Source organism: Acanthopagrus latus, chromosome 16 (genome assembly GCF_904848185.1).
Source record: "Acanthopagrus latus isolate v.2019 chromosome 16, fAcaLat1.1, whole genome shotgun sequence".
Lineage (NCBI taxonomy): Eukaryota > Metazoa > Chordata > Actinopteri > Spariformes > Sparidae > Acanthopagrus > Acanthopagrus latus.
This window is the reverse complement of record NC_051054.1, coordinates 14,815,949-14,837,258: the sequence shown is the minus strand read 5'-3', so window position 1 is coordinate 14,837,258 and position 21,310 is coordinate 14,815,949. Positions and strand designations below refer to the sequence as shown.

At 44.0% G+C, this 21,310-nt stretch overlaps 2 protein-coding genes across 2 annotated transcripts; both read right to left on the bottom strand.

Annotated features, from left to right (window-relative positions):
* Positions 1-250: 250 nt before the first annotated feature.
* Positions 251-9,761, bottom strand: LOC119034428 (zinc finger FYVE domain-containing protein 1-like). Its single transcript, XM_037125401.1, has 11 exons — positions 8,240-9,761; positions 7,629-8,133; positions 6,130-6,344; positions 5,863-5,969; positions 5,657-5,765; positions 5,439-5,536; positions 5,116-5,233; positions 4,807-4,977; positions 4,392-4,572; positions 4,169-4,282; positions 251-2,397 (listed from the first exon to the last, which is right to left on the bottom strand). The coding sequence occupies exons 1-11, from the start codon at positions 8,747-8,749 to the stop codon at positions 2,165-2,167; spliced, it is 2,361 nt and encodes a 786-aa protein (XP_036981296.1). The 5' UTR covers positions 8,750-9,761; the 3' UTR covers positions 251-2,164.
* A 1,715-nt stretch (positions 9,762-11,476) lies between these two features.
* On the bottom strand, positions 11,477-12,868 carry LOC119004658 (rho-related GTP-binding protein RhoV-like). Its single transcript, XM_037071775.1, has 3 exons — positions 12,282-12,868; positions 12,145-12,203; positions 11,477-12,063 (listed from the first exon to the last, which is right to left on the bottom strand). Exons 1-3 carry the CDS (start codon positions 12,445-12,447, stop codon positions 11,614-11,616), a joined length of 675 nt encoding a protein of 224 aa, XP_036927670.1. The 5' UTR covers positions 12,448-12,868; the 3' UTR covers positions 11,477-11,613.
* Positions 12,869-21,310: the final 8,442 nt, after the last annotated feature.

The following is a 21,310-nucleotide window of genomic DNA, read 5'->3' as shown; positions in this document are numbered from 1 at the left end:
AGTACAAGCAAGTGGTTTGACACAGGGAGATTTGAGCACACACACACACACACACACACACACACACAAACAAAAACACACATGCACGCTAAAAACATGGAGGCAATTCCAGATTAGGTTTTTTCGACAGTTGGGAGCCGATGCATCTTTAATCTTATGCAAATCTTCCATCACAAATCATCGTCATCATCGCTTCAAGTTAGTTTCCAACAGTTTTAAATGCATCAATCATTCTTGCTTGATTTGCAGGCTGTGTGTGTGTGTAGGTGAGAAGTGTTGATGATAGCACCCAAATCTTATTGAAAAAATAAACTGGACACCACAAAGTATATCTGAAGCAACAGACGGCACAAATTTGCATTGGAATGAACTCCAGTACAAGTAATCCGGCATGACGTGTTTGCTATTCTATACTGTGCAAAATTAGTATCTCAAAGGAGTGTGTGTGTGTCTGTGTGTGTGTGTGTGATGCAACATTCAGACAGATAAATCTATTTTGAGACAAGGCAGACACAACATCTTCTCATCAGACATCAGAACCAAAAAGTTCCACGTAAGGAGCAAAGGGAGAATTAACTTTATCTACAAGGCTTACAATCAACAAACACCCTTTTTTTTCTCTCTCATTTTTAACAACAAAATACAAGCATATGTGTTAAAGGCATCACCTTGTGCTTTATATGACATCCAGATGTGACGGACTCATTACTCAGCAACTTAAAACTAGCAATGATGCAAGACAAGTTAAAGCTCTCGGTCACGAAATATGGTTCAATATCTCCTCGCTGTCACATTTGAGCATCAATTCTTTATGTGTAATGCTGAAAAGACAAAAGAAAATAAAGACAAAAACAATAATGGGGAGGATGGGTGGTTCACATACAGGCATTAAAAAGTATATAAATATCAATACAGTTAGTCATGTCAAACAAAAACCCAAAAAAGAACATATACAATGTGTTTCAATAACGGATGCAAGATAACGGAAAAACGAGCTTTGTCAAGCTAAAAACGGAACAAAAAATGTGTTGACCTTGGTCAGGACAATTATCCTGTCAGATTGTACCTACAGAAGTGTGAATGTGATCCATGAAACTGGCTCGAAGACCAATTTGGGTGTTTTCAAGTTCAGCTAAACAATATCAAGACAAACAATTAATACCAAGGTGTCAGGAAAACAAATTTGACCATGAAGTACAGACATTTTATGACACATGTGAACACTAAAATGCCGCTCGGTAAAACAGACAGTGAGGTTAGTTCAGAGACCATCCTCTGAACATGTAAAAGGCCATGGATTTATCCGACTGTCATGCATGCCAGAGTGCTAATAAGTTTTTTTTTTGTATCCTCAATACATAAATAATTTTCAACAATTCAAATGTACACTCCTCTAACATAGTTCTATGTCTTCATACAACCACAAAGTACATGATAAAATATAAACATTATACCAGCACAGACACAGTGACCTGAATGATTTTTGGCACACCAGATATCCACAGCCTGGACCTGCTTGAGTAGATTTCAGCTCATTTGGGACAGACTACTTGATCATGGGGATATCTGGATTTTGGCCATGGTAAGCAACAGCCTATAACAGCTGAAAAAGGCTTAGTGCAAAAACTAAAAATGTTGCAGTACAGCATGCAATGGAACCTGCAAGTTATACCTGCATGGATATAAAATATCTCCTCGCCATTACACGTACGACATCAGAGAAACAATGCTTATTAATAAGAATTGCTGGAAACTACTCACACCGACCCCACGGGGTTCTCAGCTAACTAATATCTTTAAATGATACTTTTTTTATAATATTTTCTGATAGTAGAAAAATAGCTCAGCAGCCTTATTTAACATAAAATTAGGGATTTGTGTCAAGAAGAATTAAAATATTCACTCTGTGAATAATCAGAGTGGAAATTTCACACTCAGTCAAGTAACTCACATGTTCTGGCTGTTCTACAAAGGCCACAGGAACTCTGAAATCCCAAATCTACTAATTGTCCTATATTTATATATATATGTATATGCCTAAAAACTTCCTTTCCACAGATACGAGACAGAACCATTAGAGTAACAGAGGTAAAGCAGTGACAGACTGCGAGCTGAGTGAGCCAGTGGTTCTCTCTGGTGCTCCGAGGAAGGAAGGCCGTCTCTGTTAAAGTTCTCCAGGTTTCTGATTGCAGCTGGTGCAAACGCGCACAGGGTGGTCCCAGCCCCGCGATGGAACCGTCCGGCGTTCAGGGGAGCAGTCGTCGCACACTCCCTGGCCACAGGCGCGACAGTGGTGCTTGGACAGCTTGGCAGTGAACTCGCGTTGGCAGTTGTGGCACGACAGGATGTCCTGGTCGGGCACCCAGTAGGCAGGACGGGCAGCGTCTTTCACAAGACCTAAACACACAAAAACACACATACACAAGCACATATTGGTTATAATATAAGCTAACAGTTACATAGTTTACATTTAGAATAAAAACTGGAACCATTCTGAAAAATGCTAGCCTTGCTCTGTCCAAATGATTCTGTATTCCTAGACTATATTGACTGATAAAGGGAACAGAGAAATATGTTTGCGATGACCTTTAAGACACACTCACACAGAATTTAAAAGCCTGCCAACTCCCCTCCAGTTAGTTAGAACTGAGGAAGCCTCTTGGATGAGAGGTGAAACGTCTCCAAGAACCTGAAATAAGTCCAGCTGCCTACAATACAGCACTTGGAATTACCATGAGCTGGATGACTGAGAACCTTCATCAACACTTTGCGATGACCTGATATCCTGCTACTGCCCAATTCGAATCTCACCAATTAGCATGTTATAAAAATGGCGTGATGTGGTTTTAAGGGGGGGGTGGACTTGGCAGGGCACAACAACTTCCTGGAGTCTCCTGGAACAATATGTACACTCTGTGGGCCGCATTCATTATACCTGCCACCCCTGCCGATTAAATGCAGGGTTATTTGCATCTACTGACTATTTGAAATACCAGACTTTTGATACCAAAACAGTTTCCATTGTTTACCATTGCTTTACTTTGCTTATTTTTCCACACTACTGTTTGGAGGGCACCCCGCTGCTTCAGGTAAAATAAAGTCCTTGGCTGACTTGGTTCGGGTAGCCATGGAAACATGGAAACAAGGTTTGGTATTTGGGAATAAGTATTACGTTGTGACTGAAGTGGACCATGCTCTGAGGTATTTTTGGGGTGGTGATGGAGACGGAGGGGTTTTCAGCAGGATATCACGTTATCAAAAATTCATCTATGCCCTTTACTGGTAATTATAGGTCTACAGTAGACTCATGTAGCAGCCTAACATACATTAACATACTACTTATGCTTTGGATTAAGTACATTCCTTGAGGTTATATAAATATGATTAAGACGTGTATGAGACTACAACCACATTCGAAAATAAGGGCTGTGATTTCTGAGTGAGTGCGGTATTTATTCTTGCCAACACACTGCAGTGGAGCCAGTATTCTCAGACTAAGACACATTTTGGATTTTCTTGACAGAAATGTGTCACATTGGCTGTTATGAAAACTCTTCTTCTCAAAAACACTGGGCAAAACATTTATAACACTGACTCTTAAACAAACATTACAGCAATAAGCCTCAAAAATGAAATGAGTAAACAGGATAACTAGCCATCAGTCGCACTTCTGCACTAGACTATGTTGGACGTTAGTAGCAGAAACCCTCTACATGGAAGCACTGCCAATCTGAAGACACTGTCAAAGAAATTCTTAGGCTCTGTAGCCAGTGTGTGTAGGAGGATTTTAATTTTTTAGTCTCTAAACCTTTTGTTAGCAAGAAAGTTACAGACAAATAAACACACTGACACATCTGAGTCACTCAACTGGGCAACTGATTGGATTTCAACTGTTTTGAGTTTTACTATTTTTACAGTCTCTACTATAACTAGGCCATGAGGGCATTACATGTTCCTTATAAGGAAGCCTACGCTGGTCAAACTCCTTCTTGACATCTCCGAGGGTTCAAACTAGAAACAAGACCTCACTATTGTTCTTCCTTATTGTGAATCGGCATATCACACGTCTGCCACCAGAGGGCACTGTATACATCTCCTCACATTTACTGGGTCATTTATTCCTGTTACATAAGGATGTTCTTTAGGTGTTGTTTTGGACAACACTCACCAAGTGGGATGTCAATAGCAGTGACCACAACGCCTATAGTGTTGGTCACTGCTTCTCCAACCTTCCTGGCCAGGGTTCCACCTTCTTCCTCCTCGAGCTCGGCCTCAAGCATTTCTGCATAAACATGAAGAAAAATATCTGCTAAAGCCAGTGCTCACTCGAATGTTAAATGGCTGCATAACACACACAAAAAAACATTTGACATTATTGAGAGTATGTGTACCTGCGTATGAGGCTCTCTGCTCGTAGCAGACGTCACAGACTCTGACAGGGGCAAGACCCCAGCCTCTCTCAGGGACAGGAGCAGCTTTGGACGAGCAGCCATCGCAGAAGCCCTCCCCGCAGGCACGGCAGTGATGTTTGGTGTCATTGTCCTGGAAGACTGTGTGACACTTATGGCACACCTTGTACAAGAGAAGTAAAAAAAACAAAAACATGAGAAGCTGTTATTGTATAACAGTGTACTAGAGAGAAGAGGACACAATCTGTGTGTATCCAAGTTTTATCTTGTGACTGGCAAACATAAGATTGTGTAATAGCTGCAGAGCACCGGGCAGTAAACATCCCTCTGGACATGAAAGTGTTGACTTGGCTGTTGGTGGCGGGTGGCACAGGGTGGGGCTGTGTGTGTCACTCACCAAGATGAGGGAGTTGGGTTTCCAGTAGGCCGGGGCGATCTGGTCTGTCAGCCAAGAGGTGACGGCCTTGGCAGGCTTGACACTGAGCTCTGACACCGACTGGGCCACTAGGTTGACTCCATCCAGGAGACGCTGCGCTGCATTGCTATTGTCCTTTAAAAAACCATCAGACTGCAAAAAGCAGTAGATAACTGGTTACATAAGTAAATAAATGGTTACCTCTAGCAATTATCATACATCTGTATGATTACAAATAATAAATATATAATCTACATTGGATAAATGAATTAAAAAGCTTGTTTCTCTTACCCCCGGCCATACATGCTGGATCTCAGTGCGGACAACCGTATCCACAGGGTCCTGGTTCCCATACCAGTACTGACGGCTCCGATAGATCACCCCACAGTTGGGACATTCGATGACGTATCTAAACATACAATAGACACATTAATGTACAACTTGAACCTCTGTGAAAATATTAATGGTAACCAATTGGTATCCAAAGTATGTATGGTTCAGACATTTTAGATTTTATGTAAGAGGCTGGAAAACTAGAGCTAAACTTAGGCTCTGTAAAGGTAACATAAGCCTACGTCAAGCATGACACTGTAGCTCACTCAGCTGCAACTCACCCAGACCAGGCGTATTTGGCAAGGCCCAACCATGGAGAGTCAGAGGAAGCTGAGGTCTTTGGGACAACGATCACTTCCTTTCCCCCTTCATAGCAGGCCTACAGTGATGCACCATACAAAGACTTTACTTTACATTCATTAGACACTGAACAAGAGTCAGTACAAAGTCAGTGGCTAAGAGAGACAGCTCAGTTTTATCCAAGTAAGACTGTGCTTACCTTACAGGTGTAAATGCGATTATCATACTGTACAGAATAACGACAGCGATGCTTCGCCTCATGGCAAGCCCCTTCTCCTAAGTGGTTCATGCTGTTCTTGCAGCCAGATCTGTGATAAAAGTAATACAGCAGGGGGTTTGACAACAAAGAAAAAATGATAACAATGATTACTTTTTTTTTTTATTAAATGGCAGGAGGGTACTGACCCACAACTGAGGCACAGGCTGGAGCAGGTGAAGTACTCATCAGGAAAGAAGCAGCTGTGGGCAACAAGCTCTCCTGCAATTTCCCCATTAAAGCGCTCACTCAACGCCTGTAGGAAAAGCAAGGAAGAGTACAAATTAGCTAGACCTAGACAAAACAGTGTGTTGCACCACCTCTTCATGTATACACACATATCGCATGGACATCGTTAAATGCAAGCAGGCGGGTCTGAAGCAGGTCTGCGGCTCGCTGACTTTATACAGCCCTACCTGCAGGGCTTTGAAGATGACCACAGGGGTGCGTGGGGAACGGGTGGCGTTATTATCCAGGAGCTGCTCCAGTTTATTTTGCAGGCCACGGAAGTCGGTAGGTGGGTTGAGAGTCTGCGTGCCCCAGTACTGGACAGAGCTGAAGGCCTCTGGGAAACGGGAAAGCTTCTTGAAGCGCTCCAACAGCAGCCGATCTACTGACTCAGATGACTTGTCTAAAACAAGACGTGGATGGAGAAATTAGTACAAAGTGTAATCACAATACACTGTGGATATTTCGCTATCATCGACAGGTAAATAAAGCTCATCCAAGTTAATCTAATCCAAGACAGTTGGGTGATAAAGCTTGTGCACCCCCTGCAGATGGGGTACCGTTAACAGTTTTAAGTTAGCAGCTATAGCGAAGATTTCAGCTTCGAAAAGGCTCTAAGTAACGTCTTTTCAAATTCATTTGGGATCTCAGGGCTTTCAGAGACTTGAATTATGCTGGGCGAGCATATTATCTATCTTTTTGGTTGTTTTTTTAACATTTTAAAATGAGTCCCGAAATACTTCAGTTGTTAAAGAGAATGCTACAATGCTGTTTTGCTGCATCAGCATTGGGGTAAGTAAGTAATGACTGAATTGCCACTTTTGGGTGAACCTTTCCTTTAACAAGTCTTTCAGAAAAACCATGTCACTCATCAATTTACATTGCATTTGTTGTCCAAAGTCTTAAAGGCTGACATCAGTGTTCCTTTAAGTCTTAGTACATTTGCACTCCAAGACCAACCTCAGTTTGAATATTCGATCAGTTTCCATACGTTTCTATGTAGTGTGAAAAAACAACTTGTAGAAGCTATTGGAGTTGTGGCCTCCTTGAGTGACGTAATGAATGGAAGTTAATATCAGGTCTGTCAAGTCCTGTTATTTCATTATTGCATGGCAATGGCGCACATACTTCATAATGAAACTAGTATTTACAGCAGCAACGATAACGGAAATCCTACAGTAAAACCAGGCATGATGCTCAATATGTTGGGGGATCCTTTCTGAAGCAAACTGCTAGTCTCTGCAAGTTGATGGAAAAAGAACAGAAACCAGTAGCTGCCTGAGAGTTTGGAATCCACATTTAAACTGAAAAAGGGTTGACAGTAATGTGAAGCATGAGTTGCAGCAACTAAACTCTAAAACTGGCAAAAACGACAACTGCAGATATGTCACATATTTGACCTAAATACACAGTGTGCTCAATTTTCTTTCGAGTCCAAAAAGCAGTTTTTACACATTTCAGGAAAAGGCAGAATGCCAATTGGTACCTCCGGTGATGTAGAACAAAGAAAGAGAAACACTGTGGGCTAATATTTGCTTAACCTGTAATTATCTGCAGACGCTTAACCCTTAGTTGACTTTAAGGGCAGGTCGCTCGTCCCTAAAGTAAAATTCTACTTTATGTTTTGACTTGTCTATTAAAGGTGTAATAACAGAAGTCCATGACAGAAGTGCTGAGATTTTATTACCTGAACCAAGCAGTTTAGTGTGGACCGTTTCATGGAAGATGACCACCGCAGGGCCCAACGTGGACAGCGGGACATCCAGGCCACAGCGGGCCGTCGTGGCCTTCAGCTCCTTGGTGAAATGCTTCAAGTAAGCATCCGAGGCATCCCCGAGGAACTTGAACAGGTCATCGTGGAGGCGGTCGGCGTGGGTGCGGTAAATGATGAGGTCGGAGATGGCGAGCACCTTGAGCAGGAGGCGGGTTCTCTGGCCCTGTTTGGAACTGTTCCCGAGCAGCCCCTCTGTGTCGATGACCACGACGTTGCGGTAGGGGTCAAACGCTGCCCACACGCCCACGGTGCAGGACTCCTGTGTGGGAGAAGTCTTGAACACCTCTCTGCCCATGAAGAAGGCATGGTTCAGGGTGTGAGACTTGCCCTCTCCTGTGTTGCCAAAGATGGACACCACCTTCAGCAGCTGGTCGGGCTCGCAGCTCAGGCGCTTTATGAACGAAGCATCATCTTTTATCTATGGGGGAACAAGAGGTTAGAGGCGAAAACATGTTATTTAAAACAACAAAATGTCTGGTGAGTGCATAGAACGTTGATGTTGAGGTACTTTAGGTACACCTCACCTGCATTTCCTCATTCTCGTCAACCAAGAGAAAACTGGAAACCTTCTCCAGAAGTTTTGCTCTCTGAGATTTGGTCTCATCGGCGATTTGGACAGGGACGGGGTCAGGCGTCTGGACAGGGCTGACCACCGAAGGTTTGGGTGGCGGAGGGTAAGATGTGAGCTGGTGTTTCTTCTTGTTGCCCCCGCTGTGGGTGCGCTTCTGACAGTCTTGGCACAAGTTGACCTTGCAGTTCTGGCAGCGGACCACAGATCTGTGGCGTTTGCCACCGTCTCCGTTACCTCCTTTACAGTTGTCACAGTAAGGTACGTGCCCGGGGCCTATCTGAACCCTCTCATGGTTCTTCAGACGCTCCTGATTGTGGAGCTCGAGCTCGCAGCGGACACACTGCAAGCTCTTGCACTCATCGCACTCAAACGCAGCCTCCTCAGAGCCACCACAGGCATAACTCTCTTGACATATTAGACTAGTATTGACTCCCTTTTCTGAGGATGAGCCATGCCCACTCATCGTTTCGTGCAAGATAAATACAGAGCAGTGCTTATTGGATCACCTCTGACAGCAGCACCCAGCAACTGACAGTAGCAGTTAATGACAAAAACGCACAACATGCAGTGATGCTGACGGCTGAAATGACCCCCCAAAACAACAACAACAACAACAACCAAATCAACTTAAAACAGCTGCATAGTATCCCACAGACTTGCATACAACAAAATATATCAAATTAACTCTGGCAGCATGGATGTGAAAACACTTCAACACGAATTTAGTAATACCATCTAGTGCAACTGAACAGTGAGGCGATGGAGCAGAAACAGCCGTCTCCTGTAGGAACACCTGATATCTTTGTGCCACCAACACTTAGCCTGCTCATGTAATAAAGTTAGCACTTAGCCGCGGCGTTACATAAAATACACCCGAATGCCAGAGGACGACGCTAAAACAACACAGGGTAACATATGCAGGTAGCTTGTGGCAGCCGAGACAATGAACTCTCCCTGAATGAGACGAAATGTGCAAATGTTGATGCTAACAACAGGCTAGCAGGCAAGTAACGACCCCTCGGCGGCTCGCAGGCAAAGTCGGTAGACAATTTGGCAACAATGAGCCGCAAAACGCACTTTCACAGCTGCTCGGCTTCGACGGACGGTTTCAACTTTGTTTCCCCCCCAGAAGAAACAACTGCAGCGAGCGAGCCAGCGGGTCCTGCTAGTACGTAGCGCGTCCTGACGAGCAGCTAGCCTCCGGTCTGTCAACTGAGCTGTAACAACATATCAACAAAAACAACAGCCAGCCGACGTCCGCAGCTCGGGTACCCGCAGACTCTTTCTTCACTTTGCGACGGGAGGAAGATCCGCTCGACGGCGTTACAAAGTCTTTAAAATAAAAAAAAAGTGTTCCTGTGTCTAAATCCTTCCGAGCAGTGTCATTGTTTTGTTCTTCAGCAGCCCCCTCCCTGGCAGATTTCTCTAGCTACGTTATTTTGTTGCCAGGTCAGATCAGCTGATCAGCTTATTTTCAGTCACAGGGTCAGAGGAGGGTAAAGTGCGGTTGCATGATGGGAAACGTAGTCGCGCAAGGCGGAAGCGCCCAGGGCCGGGCCTGCGATGTCTGCGCAGCCCATAAGAAATGTTTTGATGCGCCCAGTGAATTGTGGCTTTTTTTTTAAGTATATGCTTCTTTTCATATAACTTTTATAAGATTACAGGTATAAAGACTAAAGTTTGCATGTAAATGATTTCCTAAGGAGGGGAGGTGGAGCCTACATGTTTTCACACCCAGTCCGTCAACCAGCATAACCTCTTGGACATGTTCTACCCTGAAGTCCCTAAAATACCAGCAGTTAGTAGAAGGACATACATGGGTGTCACAGATGCTACGTGAGGAATGCTTGGGACACATCAGCACTTTTTGAAATGACCATTTCTGTCCCCAATCACTTCAAATAATTCTAACGGTTAAACATGCAAAAAAAAAAAAAAAAAAAAAAAAGCTTTCAAAATGTTTCTTTTTTTCTTTTTTGTTTGTTTTGTTATATTATAGATTTGAGCATCCATGTCCTCACCACTTTTCAGTACTGTTCTGGGTTAGACAGGTGAACGTCCCTCCAGGCTTCCTACATTTATTCCATGGTCAAATTCAAGCGCTTTTCAAGCATTTTAAAGCTTTCTGGAACCTTGCAGCTGCTTTGAATTACATAATTAGACACAGTAAGTAGACTCAAAACAACAATTTCACTTCAGCACCATAAATCAGATGTGCTTCTGCTTGAAAAACAAACAGAAATAGGTTTTATGATAGTATTCTACAGCTGGATGACATAGTTTAATGTTTCATAAAGTGTCACCAGTGGGTAAGTTGGGTCAATATAAAGCTTTTGACTTTGAAATAAATTAAATTACAATTTCAAGTACTTGCAAACGACTAATCCATCAATCATTGAAAATTTCAAACCCTGTCTTACTATAGGCTTCTAATTTTGAAAAAGTCCTTGAACTGTATTTTTTTTAAAAACCCTGTTAATTTTAAAACACATGACACATTTTCTGTATGGCCTATAATTTACTGTGACACTATCTTCCTCCACCTCTTTTCAACATAAAATGAAGACCTTGTATTGATGAGACTGTTTGTGGTTCCTTAAGATCCAGAAAATGTAGAATAGGATCTTGGTCCGAGTTGGAAAGCAACCACATTTGAATGAAGATCTAATTGTTTGAAATAGTTACTTTATCTATGACAATCATTTTTGGCAAAGCCTCAAATAAACTTATGAGATCATGATTTCACTAAAGAAAATTCCATGTGGGTGGCTGTTTTGAAGGTAATTGTTAGACACGTGCCTCAGCACAGGATTTCAAACACAGGGTGGATTTAAACGGCTTTTGTCTTGTAAAGTAGCACTTCAAAGCATCAGCAGGTGACCATTTGTCCCAAATGGTACTTTGTGTTTTCCCTCCATTTCTTCACTGACAGTACCTTCCACTGTGGGATCTACACTGTGATTCTCTCCAGCGGTTTGCATTAAAGTACTGATTTGAAGAAAACAAAGCAACTGGCCATTAAATATGTGTAACACTGTTGTGCATTTATTACAAAACCTCAACACACACATAAAAATATGAACAACAAATGAAGCAATGAAACCAAGGAAGGAGAAGATAAAAAAGAGCAGAATGTAGCCTTCTTGTGCTGAAGTTTGGATAAAGATTGTCACATAATGATACAGGATGGAAATCAGGTTTTTCGGTCAAGTTAAATGATCTTGTTTTAGTGCAATGCACAATAAAAATGCAACATTTGTCCTGAAAATCCCTGAATAGTCCGAGTCCACCAGCCTGAACACAATCAATCCATCTTTTAACTCCACATCAGATGAACCTGATGATTTTCCTCCATCCACAATCACAAAAAGTCTTCAAACGCTTAAGCAGGCTGAGCTTTTTACAGTTAGTGCCAGCGTGTTTGTGCTTGATGGCAGCAAATATAGCCCGGTCGAACACGTCTTTGAGGTTGTGCTGTGTCAGAGCCGAGCACTCCACGTAGCCATGAGCTCTGATCCTGTGTGCCAGCCTCCTGGCCTGGCTGAAGTGCACTGGTTTGGTGCTCCGCTGGTCCAGATGGATGAGGACATCCACGTCGTGGCGGAGGTCTGACTGAGTCCCGACCAGAAGGATGGGAGAGGTTTGGTTTCCAGCGCGGATCTGTGGGATCCATTTGGAGGTGACGTTCTCGAAGGAGGCTGGGTTGACCAGGCTGAAGCAGAGGATGAAGACGTCCACATGGGCATAGCAGAGAGAGCGGAGATGGCCAAACTCCTCCTGTCAGATCAGACGTAAAGAGAGATCAGAGGGGACAGTCCAACTAGAGAAATTACAGTTGTGGTGGCGCGGAATCTCTACCTGTCCTGCAGTGTCTATCAGCTTGACCCGAGTTGGAACGCCATTCACATGGACCAAACCTGAAAGTCAAGTCGAAATCAGTTTGTTTGCTCTGTGAAGCAGTCAGTCACCTTTAAAAAGAAAGAACCTGCACTCACCGGTGAAAACATCGAAAGCTGTTTGTCTGTACTCGCTGTTGTATCCATTGAAGATGTAGCTGATGATCATGCTGGTCTTGCCCACGGCTCCATCACCGATCAGCATGCAGCTCACCTCCTCCCTCAGCCTGTGTGCTTTGTCATGCCTCTGACAGGCCTGTGCCATCTTTTTTTTGTTATTTTTGTTTTATCTTTTCTCAGATTATAACTCCATCATTACGCCAGCAGCTCCAAAGTCCATGCAGCAGCAGAAGCAGCAGTAGCATTACTACCCACAGGGAGGTCAGTTGGGGCCAATAAAGGGGAGAGGACACCTCGATTTGAAAGAACAAAGGCAGCCAATCAGAGGATGCGCCTTCACTTTGACTACTTCCATTTGATGTAGATTAACATAGTCCCATAGAGAGGAGCCTGACCACTGGTAAAGATCAGCTGATTGATAATGAGAAAAGGGGTACAGTGACTATTTAAAATACCATCTATCATTTATAGACTCAGGCAGACAGCTCCTACTGTAAAAGGTTTAAATTTTACGATGAAAAAATATTCTTTAAAAGCGTATTTTGTGTATCATTTTACATTATAAAACACTATTTTCAGGTCACTGTGCCTTGTTAAAACATTCATCTGTGCCTCACAGTTCAGTTCCTGAACGTACCAATAACATGGTGTAATACCACAGTTGGTCCCTAGAGGGAGGTGTTGCTCCAGGATCGGATTTTACATGTTGGCGTCTCCCCTCAGTGCTACATCAGATGCTGCTTCTCACTTTCCTCTTTGTGTCATGACAAGTTTCATCTCCCAAACTGTCTACATGCAACAAGATGTGGATTACTCTCGGTTGGTCAGACACGTAATCAACTCGTGCATGTAAACTGCACAGTGGCCTCTGTGCTTTTGGTTTCAATCACTCATTCGCTCAATTGCACAGCACAGTAACTTTTTCTTTCCAGATAAGTTTTTTTTTTCCCCCGACTTCTTTGCCACGTTTTCCTGTTGTTCTGACTATAAATTAAATTTTGTGAAAGCCCTTACAGGCAGCTTTATTCTCCCATGTGAAAGGGGCAAAGGCCACAGCTGAGGTGGCATTGTTAGACTGTCACCAGCTGCAGTTTATAGCAGAAACTTCATGTTCCGTGTTTCATCCTGTCTCTTTCACGGTGACCGGGTTCATATTTACTGAAAAATGAACACCCCCAGGTTAACATTACAATAAATCAACGTCAAAGGTGGTTAAATGACTTTTAATGCACTTTTATTTGCATGCTTCTATCCCTTTGAGGATTAATAGGTTTTTTTCCCCAATCTACAGTTTTACACAATGATTCATTCATGTATTCATTTAGTATTTTGTATTGTTAAACTAAGTCTGTGAAATAACCAGTGACTAGTCAAGGTAAGTAAATTTGATTAATATAGCTAATAATAATGGATGGATTGTGGAAGAAACCTCAGGAAGAGCCTCAGAGCCAAGATCCCTCTCTGCAGACAGGCATGCTGTAGAATAAAATAACAGCGTCAACAGATTTCTTAGAGAACCAAATATCTGATTCAAGCAGATTACATAAAATATATGTGCATCCAGGCGGACGAGTGAGCAGGCCAAGGCATCTCCAAGTGATGCCCGAGCCACAGTACATTTGTAACATCTGCCTCTGACTTGTGAATGTCACAGCCAGGTTTTTAATGTGGCTACTTTCTGGAGAACATCTATTCACCCCCCCTTTTTTTTGGCACTGATCAACATTATTTTGTTGATGCCCCAAATTTCCACTGTACATTTCATTTGCATGTGCACAACAAATCCCCAAACTGTCATCGCCATGATGTTGTGCTGAAGACTTGGAGGCCCACTCTCTGCTCAACATCAAAAGACACCAAAATACCTCTGATGACCGAAAATACCGACAGCTCGACCTTGTATTTCTTTTCTTCATCTCTTGCATTGAAGTGCATCTGGTGCACAGCTGTAGGATGTGTGATTTTGTGAAGACAGGAAATGTGCAGGTGACGATGTTTGTGAGCGAGCCTTCAGATCCTCATCACACAGCTATTCTTGTGTCTGGCCTTTGACCTCATGACGCAGGCCTCCGGTGTCATGATGGCAAGAATATGATAAGAATAATGATAATTGTTGTTTTTTTTTTTTTAAATTGAGTTGGACTCACTTGCAGTTACATTGTCTTGAGGCCTACAGGTTTTCACTTCTTCTTTTCAATTTCAAGAACTCAAAATCCCACATTTTCTGCAACGCATTATCACGGCTGTAGTGCAGTGTAGTGCTGTAAGATGTGGTTTTAGAGATTGGGAAACGTTTGGGGGTGAAAATACAGCTTTAAACAAAGTGTTGTTCCTTATCTGTCTGAGCCTGCAGGAAGCTCTGCGAGCATTGTGTTGTAAGGTCTCTGCTTCCTGTTTGCCGTTGTTTCTCGCTCACTCGTTCTCTTCTCCCTTTCTCTCCCCCCTTTTCCCACCACCTGCAGTGTGACCGATAGAGTTTATTCCCCATGGTCGGACGACAACATCTGGTCCCCCCTCCCCCCAAAGCCCCCCGCCCCTACCGACACACGTCACGTTGCCCGCTCGGCTCCCATGCTGCACCTCTGGCAGCTGTGAGTCACAATGCTGTTCCTTAATCCAAGGTAAACGCCAAACACAGGAAACGGTCTTTAAATATCTCCACATCCAAAGATTCTTTTTCCTGTGAACGGCCACTTTTATCATCGCGGATCGACCGGCGAGCTGCTCTTTAATGCTAGAAAACGCAAATACAGGCACTGTGTGTCTGCAGGGTTCTTGCGATGTACCTTAAGCTGTGCAGCAGATGTCAGCAGTGCACCGGTGACTTCAGTCAGTTTGGGTGCATGTCTGATACTGTATACATGCTTTGTGTCCGCATTCTCACGCTCTCTCCTCAGAAATGTATCCTGACATAGATTTGCAGAGGTAATCTGCTTAGTAAGGGTGTCTCAGTGTGTGCAGCTTAGAGAGAGCCCCCCAGTAGTCGCACGGCACCCTTCAAAATTCATCCCACTCTTCGTTGACTCTCCGACTCTCCTGTGAATTCATGCAAACGCATACTGTGTAAGATGAACTCAGATGCCCCCTCGTGCGGCCCTGAAGTTCTGCTCTGGTTGCTGAAAAGAAAACACGGGGACTGACGCGGGCTCCTGTCGCATATATCAAATCTGACAACAATAGAGATATCTGCCAGATAGGTGTTAAAAGATTATGCCGCTCCCTAAGCCAGAGATAAGCGTGGCACGCTTTGCAGACTGGCCACAAAACAAGTGGCTAGCACGGAGATGAAGTGATAAACAAGCCATTTGCATAGCATTTCCTGCATAATGTCCCTTTAAGTAGATACCGCCGAGGCTCTTAAGTGGTGGGGATTAGAGGAGGATGGGTGCTTCCACCACTGGGACCTCAAATAATGGAAACCCTCGCCCTCTCCTCCTTTAGTTCCTAGGTGTGACTTTGGGATCACGGCAGGGACACATTGTCTCTTTCTATACATATATCGGCCATTATCTCTGTGATGTCGTTTGCAGCTTGGTGTCAAAGGTCCTGACCTGCTTGCTCAAATTTGACACGAAACATAGACTGCGGTGGATTAACACGCTTTTTGTTCACTGATGACTTGCAGTGATTGACCTTGGGACATAGAGTGAAGTTTTTAAACCCCTGTATTGACTAATCTGGCTTGTTCTGCGACTGTGTATTACAATAGACGGGCAACTAACTCACATTCTTGTGGAACAATGACATAGCATGCCATCGAAATAACATAACACACAAAGAAACAACACAACTACAATACATCCTGAGGGAAGCATAAATGTGTGTGTACTGAAGTTAATCAAAAATGCATAGATAGCTATTCAGACATTTCAAAAACACACAATATAAACTTTATTAAGATGCTACAGGAGAAGTCATGATGATTTATTGTCTGATCACTATAAACGTTGGTTTCAGATATCATACAAATCTGTCCAGTTGTTGATGCGCTAGCTGAATTTTGGTCTGAGGCGACATGCTGTCTTCAAATGTGGCTGTAAAAGAGTCAAGAGTCCACAAGAACCCCCTCTCCTGTGCTATACACAACCTTGGAAGTGAACATTTTCCGAGTTCACAAGCTGTGGCACGTCGCGTCGTAGTTTTCGGAAAGTCACGCCAGGCCACGGAACTTTTTTTCATTTTTTGGTTGGGTGGTACGTCAATATCACTTCAACGCCAAACATATCATGTGAGAGAGCTACTGCGTACCTTTGCAGTTTATTTGCATGAGGATGCAGCCCCCTTCCCGGGACTACTAGAATTCTAGCACCCTGTGGTCACTGCACCAAGTGATTCATGGGAATTCAGACCTCTGCAGGTTCCCCCCCCACCCGGCCCTACCTCCTATCTGACCCCTGTTGTTCACATTCTTGACTTGTGGCCAGTTATTGCAGGAAAGCATAAAGCACGTCTGTGAATACGCTGTAATCGTGTGAATCAGGATGTACACGCTTTGCCTTTTTTTTTTTTGTTGGATCAGTGCATTTGTAAGTTAATCTGAATTAACGTTATAACCAGCATTGTATCATTTGGATGTGAACCAGCTTAGGGTAAGTCAGCATGTCCCAATTTTTAAGTAAAGCCTGAGTGTTTTTGGGCTTTTGTTGGCCGGCAAGCATCCCCGTCAATTTAGTTACTCCTGCTCCATTAAACCCTGGCAGGGGTCCAGGAGCGGCGGACTAATCCCACTTTACCCTCCAGAGAGCATCACAGGGGGTCTGTCCCCTGCGCCTTGTGGGATATGGTACAGTAGCCCGGCTCCTAAACAGTCACACAAGTATCCTCCACTTGATCCGCTTGATGACTGTCATGGGAACATGCCACTAAATTAATATAATGGATTGATTCAACGCGCTTTTTTTCGCCCCCTTTTTTTAAACCAGCTTTTCACTACATGCATGATACCACAGGACACAATTCATCTCTGTCAAAGCAAAACATTTTTATGACTTTTAATTTGTAGTTATCACCAACACAACTCCTGATAACGGCAAATCCCAGCTTCTACACAACGTTGCTTTGATGTTAATAAACACATGTCGTGCGCAGCTGATAGCGGACGTAAATGAAACACAGAAATAAAAGAAAGTTTGAATGAGAATTTTTTTTTTTTTTCTGCAGCATGTAAATGTATCCCTGCAGGCGTGTTTCTCCCCATTCGACACACAGGGTTGTCCTCAGGTGACAGGCGTGTCAACTGGTTCCTGTCACGCAAGTACTAAATGTACCCAATGTACATCCCTTACTTAAAGTAGACCAGTCTGAGCTCAGATGTCTTTTTCCATTGTCATGCGTAGATGATGACTACCCATGTCTGGAATGTTGATTGCTACCTTTACACACGTAAACAGCTGACGTGATTTCCCATCTGGGTCAGGTGCGATGACACACATTTTGGTTTGTCATTTGATCCTTCGCTGGAAATCACACACACACGCACACACACACAAACACAAAATCCCAGATGTTACAGGAACTGAAGAGATTTCCTTTAGAAGGTGTTCATATTACGACCATTCCACATCAGTCCCTCAACGTCTGAATGTTTTTGATCTGATGCGTTACAGGGAACTGATGACAATATCACCGGGCGACTCACCCTTTGGCCTTTGAGGCATCTGTGTTTTCGTCTTATTTTAGTTTCAACTGGCTCCACTTCAATGCGCACAGCAGCATATGTTCTCATGAAGCCCGATTAGGATCTTTTTTAAACAGGAAGCTGTGCCACAATTGGCTGATTAACATGAGAACGCGAAATTTTCAAAGGGAGCACAAACTTTCCAAACAAACACAGAGCATCATTGCTTGCCATTACATGCTTTGGAAGCATTTGACTCGGAGTGAAAATGTGTGGTGAAGCTTGTTTGTGGTCAACGCTTTTAAAAGACCTTCAGGGACACGTTGATGGGATTGTTACACAATTACTGGCTTTTGGCTAAATTGTTGAATAAGTGGCGTGTCATCGCAGAAGCTCGGGTTTCTAGATTATAACACAACATTCCAGGGTAAGAGTGTGACCAGATAAACATGTGGTTTCTTACTCCGAATCAAAGATTTTCAAGACTGAACACAGATCCTGTATGAAGAACATGCACTGACCTTACAATCAGTGATACAAGGCAATAGAGGCCGCGATCATAATGGAGCCTCAAAAAACACGATACAGCATTATTTGTTCGGTGTGATATTCCAGCACAAAGCCTCCGAGGCCCTCACAATGACTCCGCAGCTGCTTGATTGTGTGCCGCGGCGTAAAATGGCACTGGTATTGAAGCTCTGCAAGTGTGTGGGAAACAGAGGCGGCCTTTTCCTGTTCTTTGAGAGAAAACACTCCAGAGAAAAATAGCAGGAAGCCTCCAGGGCCTTTTGATTCAGGCTAAGAAAGTGAGTCAGAGTACCTGAGAGCGGAGGGGCCTCGCAATGTCAAGGCCGTCTTTAAAGGCGAACGTCGAAAGTCGTGCAGTAGGTGAGGGAGGGGTCAGGTATTCAGAATTCACAAGAGCTTTTTTACTTCTCCTTGAAAACCCCCAGCAGGGTCGGATACACCACGTAAAGGGAATTATTCAAAGTAAAGAAAACATAGACAGAGCATGCATTACAAAGATGATCCCAGCCATACGGTGTTCCTCTATTAGCCAAGGACATAGCTGACAAATTTTGGTCACACATATAAAACTTTAATTAAGTTTTGGCGGTGTTCAGTTCCAGCTGGTGCCTGCCAACAGGGGGGGCTGGAGCCTCATCTGTATGGCTTCCACTGGGGGCCATAATCCCACCAAGACACACACCCGCTTTGCCCTCTTTTATTTTTGACTGCATTCACCTTCGAGTGGAATGAATGGTCTTCACGGACAACTGCAAGGAAAGCAAGACTCACACAAGGCCACAACACCTCTCTGTATTTCCACAGAGTCTGTTGACACACTGGCGCACGTGCATAGCCGCCACCTGCAGCTCAAAACAGCCCTGGTGTCTGAGATAAACATTGCGCAAACATTTTGTTTTTGCCGTGCGATGACGCCATGTCGTTCCAGTGAGCAGAGGCATTATCTGCAAGACACCTTTGAGGAGTTGCCTGATCGGTCTGTGGCACAGGCTGCTGTGCAAACACTGGATACTGTTTTTACAAAAACAGACACCTGTCCCCCTGCACAGTGTGATCACTGTACGCGGCATCAGCACCCTCAGTGTCTCTTCCCTCCTCCAAATGTATCTGATCACCTGGGATATGTCTTACAGGAAAAGAAAAAAAAAACAAAACAAAGTAAACTGATTAAGGAGATGAAGAAAAATAACAAATAGGACTTCAGTATGGTACTGGAGGGGAAAACAGGCCACATCCTCAGCTGGGAGGGCTGGTTTGCCAAATGTCACTGTTGCACCATACTTGGCACTGGGTGGATGCCACTGAAAAAAAAAAAAAAAAACCCACCTGCTTCACCCGATTGTTCTGCCTTCGCAAGGTTCACACCACAAGAGGTTTGTCTGGCTTCCAAACGTGCGATAACTACGGCAGCCGCTGATGTATCTGCAAAAGTGCAGCGGGACTACTCTGAACAACACACTTAGACCTTTGCACCTGATGCTCGCGCTGAGCCATCTGCAGGAGTGAAAGAGGCTTTGTGCTGCTTAACTGAGTCGACTCAGATGTTTCCTGGCATTCCTGCAAAGCAGACCAGGAAGCATGTGCGGACCCCGCCACCTCTCCTCCCATCCTCAAATATGCTTTTTGACGAAAGTGATAGTCTTCTCTCAGGTCTCATTCATCGTAAAACAGAAACAAAAACATAACAAACCCCAAAAATGATTTAAGAAAAAGAAAAAAAAAACTCCACCACTTTAAGGACAGCAGTGGCATGTGTACAAATTGGAAATAGGTCTTCTGTTTTAAGTCAAAACAGATAAAGCACTCAGTTAGCCTATAAAATATCTCAGTCTTTTTCTACTCAGGGCCAAACACCCTTTGGCCAGACGCTGGCAGCTGTGATGTGCTTGAGTGTAAAAGAGATTAGGGAAATGAAATTAAGAGCACCGAAAGTGCCATTCCTCAGGGATAGATCGGCCTAATGAAGCAGGAGGCAGCTCTCTGGCTGGAGCTGTAATTTTGTCAAGCCTGGTTCAGTCCTGTGTCCTGCTCCCGGCAGATTGGATTAAGGCGTCCAGCGGGTGTGAGTCATGCTCTGTTTGGATGAGAAGAAACAATTTTTAACATCAACCGCTGGCAAAGATGAATGGATTAAAGAATGGTGTTTATCATTGCACAGTGATGGATGAGTCAGAAAACAAGATGAGCAGCAGTTCACGCCCAAACAGCAAACCAGCTCAGTTGTTTGATCATCAGTGGAATAATCTTTTTTTTATTTATTTATTTTTACGAAAACATATGCAACATTAGCTTCATTTTCTGTTTTGTTGATTGATGGTGGTTCAGAAGAAGGCACGTGGTTTACTGCCAAATCGTTAGCCATTGTTTGTGCCTTTTTAATGGACGCTCTTCCTCTTGTGGTGAAGTGGCCTACACGACCAAAAGCACTCACGTCCACTGGCAGCCGCCGGGCGAGGGCCGAGGTGACCCCTCCGTGGAGGGAGCTGACCTCCCAATATGAGAGGGCTGCCGCTCTGAGGCGGATGGACTCCATTAGCAGGCCAATCGCTTTCTCTTTAACACACTTCCAGGGTGACCTCCAGCCCTGCACCGACCGAGCCACGGTCAAGGGTCGGGGTTCAGACTAGGTGCACATTAGCATGCAGGTGCAAGCTCTGAAACTGCATGTTTTCGGGGGTTCTGGAAACACTATCAGGGGAAGCGATAGGCCACCACCTTAGGACACGACCTCAGTCTCCGCTTTGTGCGTGTTCCTAATAATCAGCGAGCGCTCTCTTAAGAGGATAATGACTGACATCTTCTCCTGGAGTGTGCATGACCTCAGGAAGGGTAATAATATTGATTAGGGGCCCCAGAGTGGATA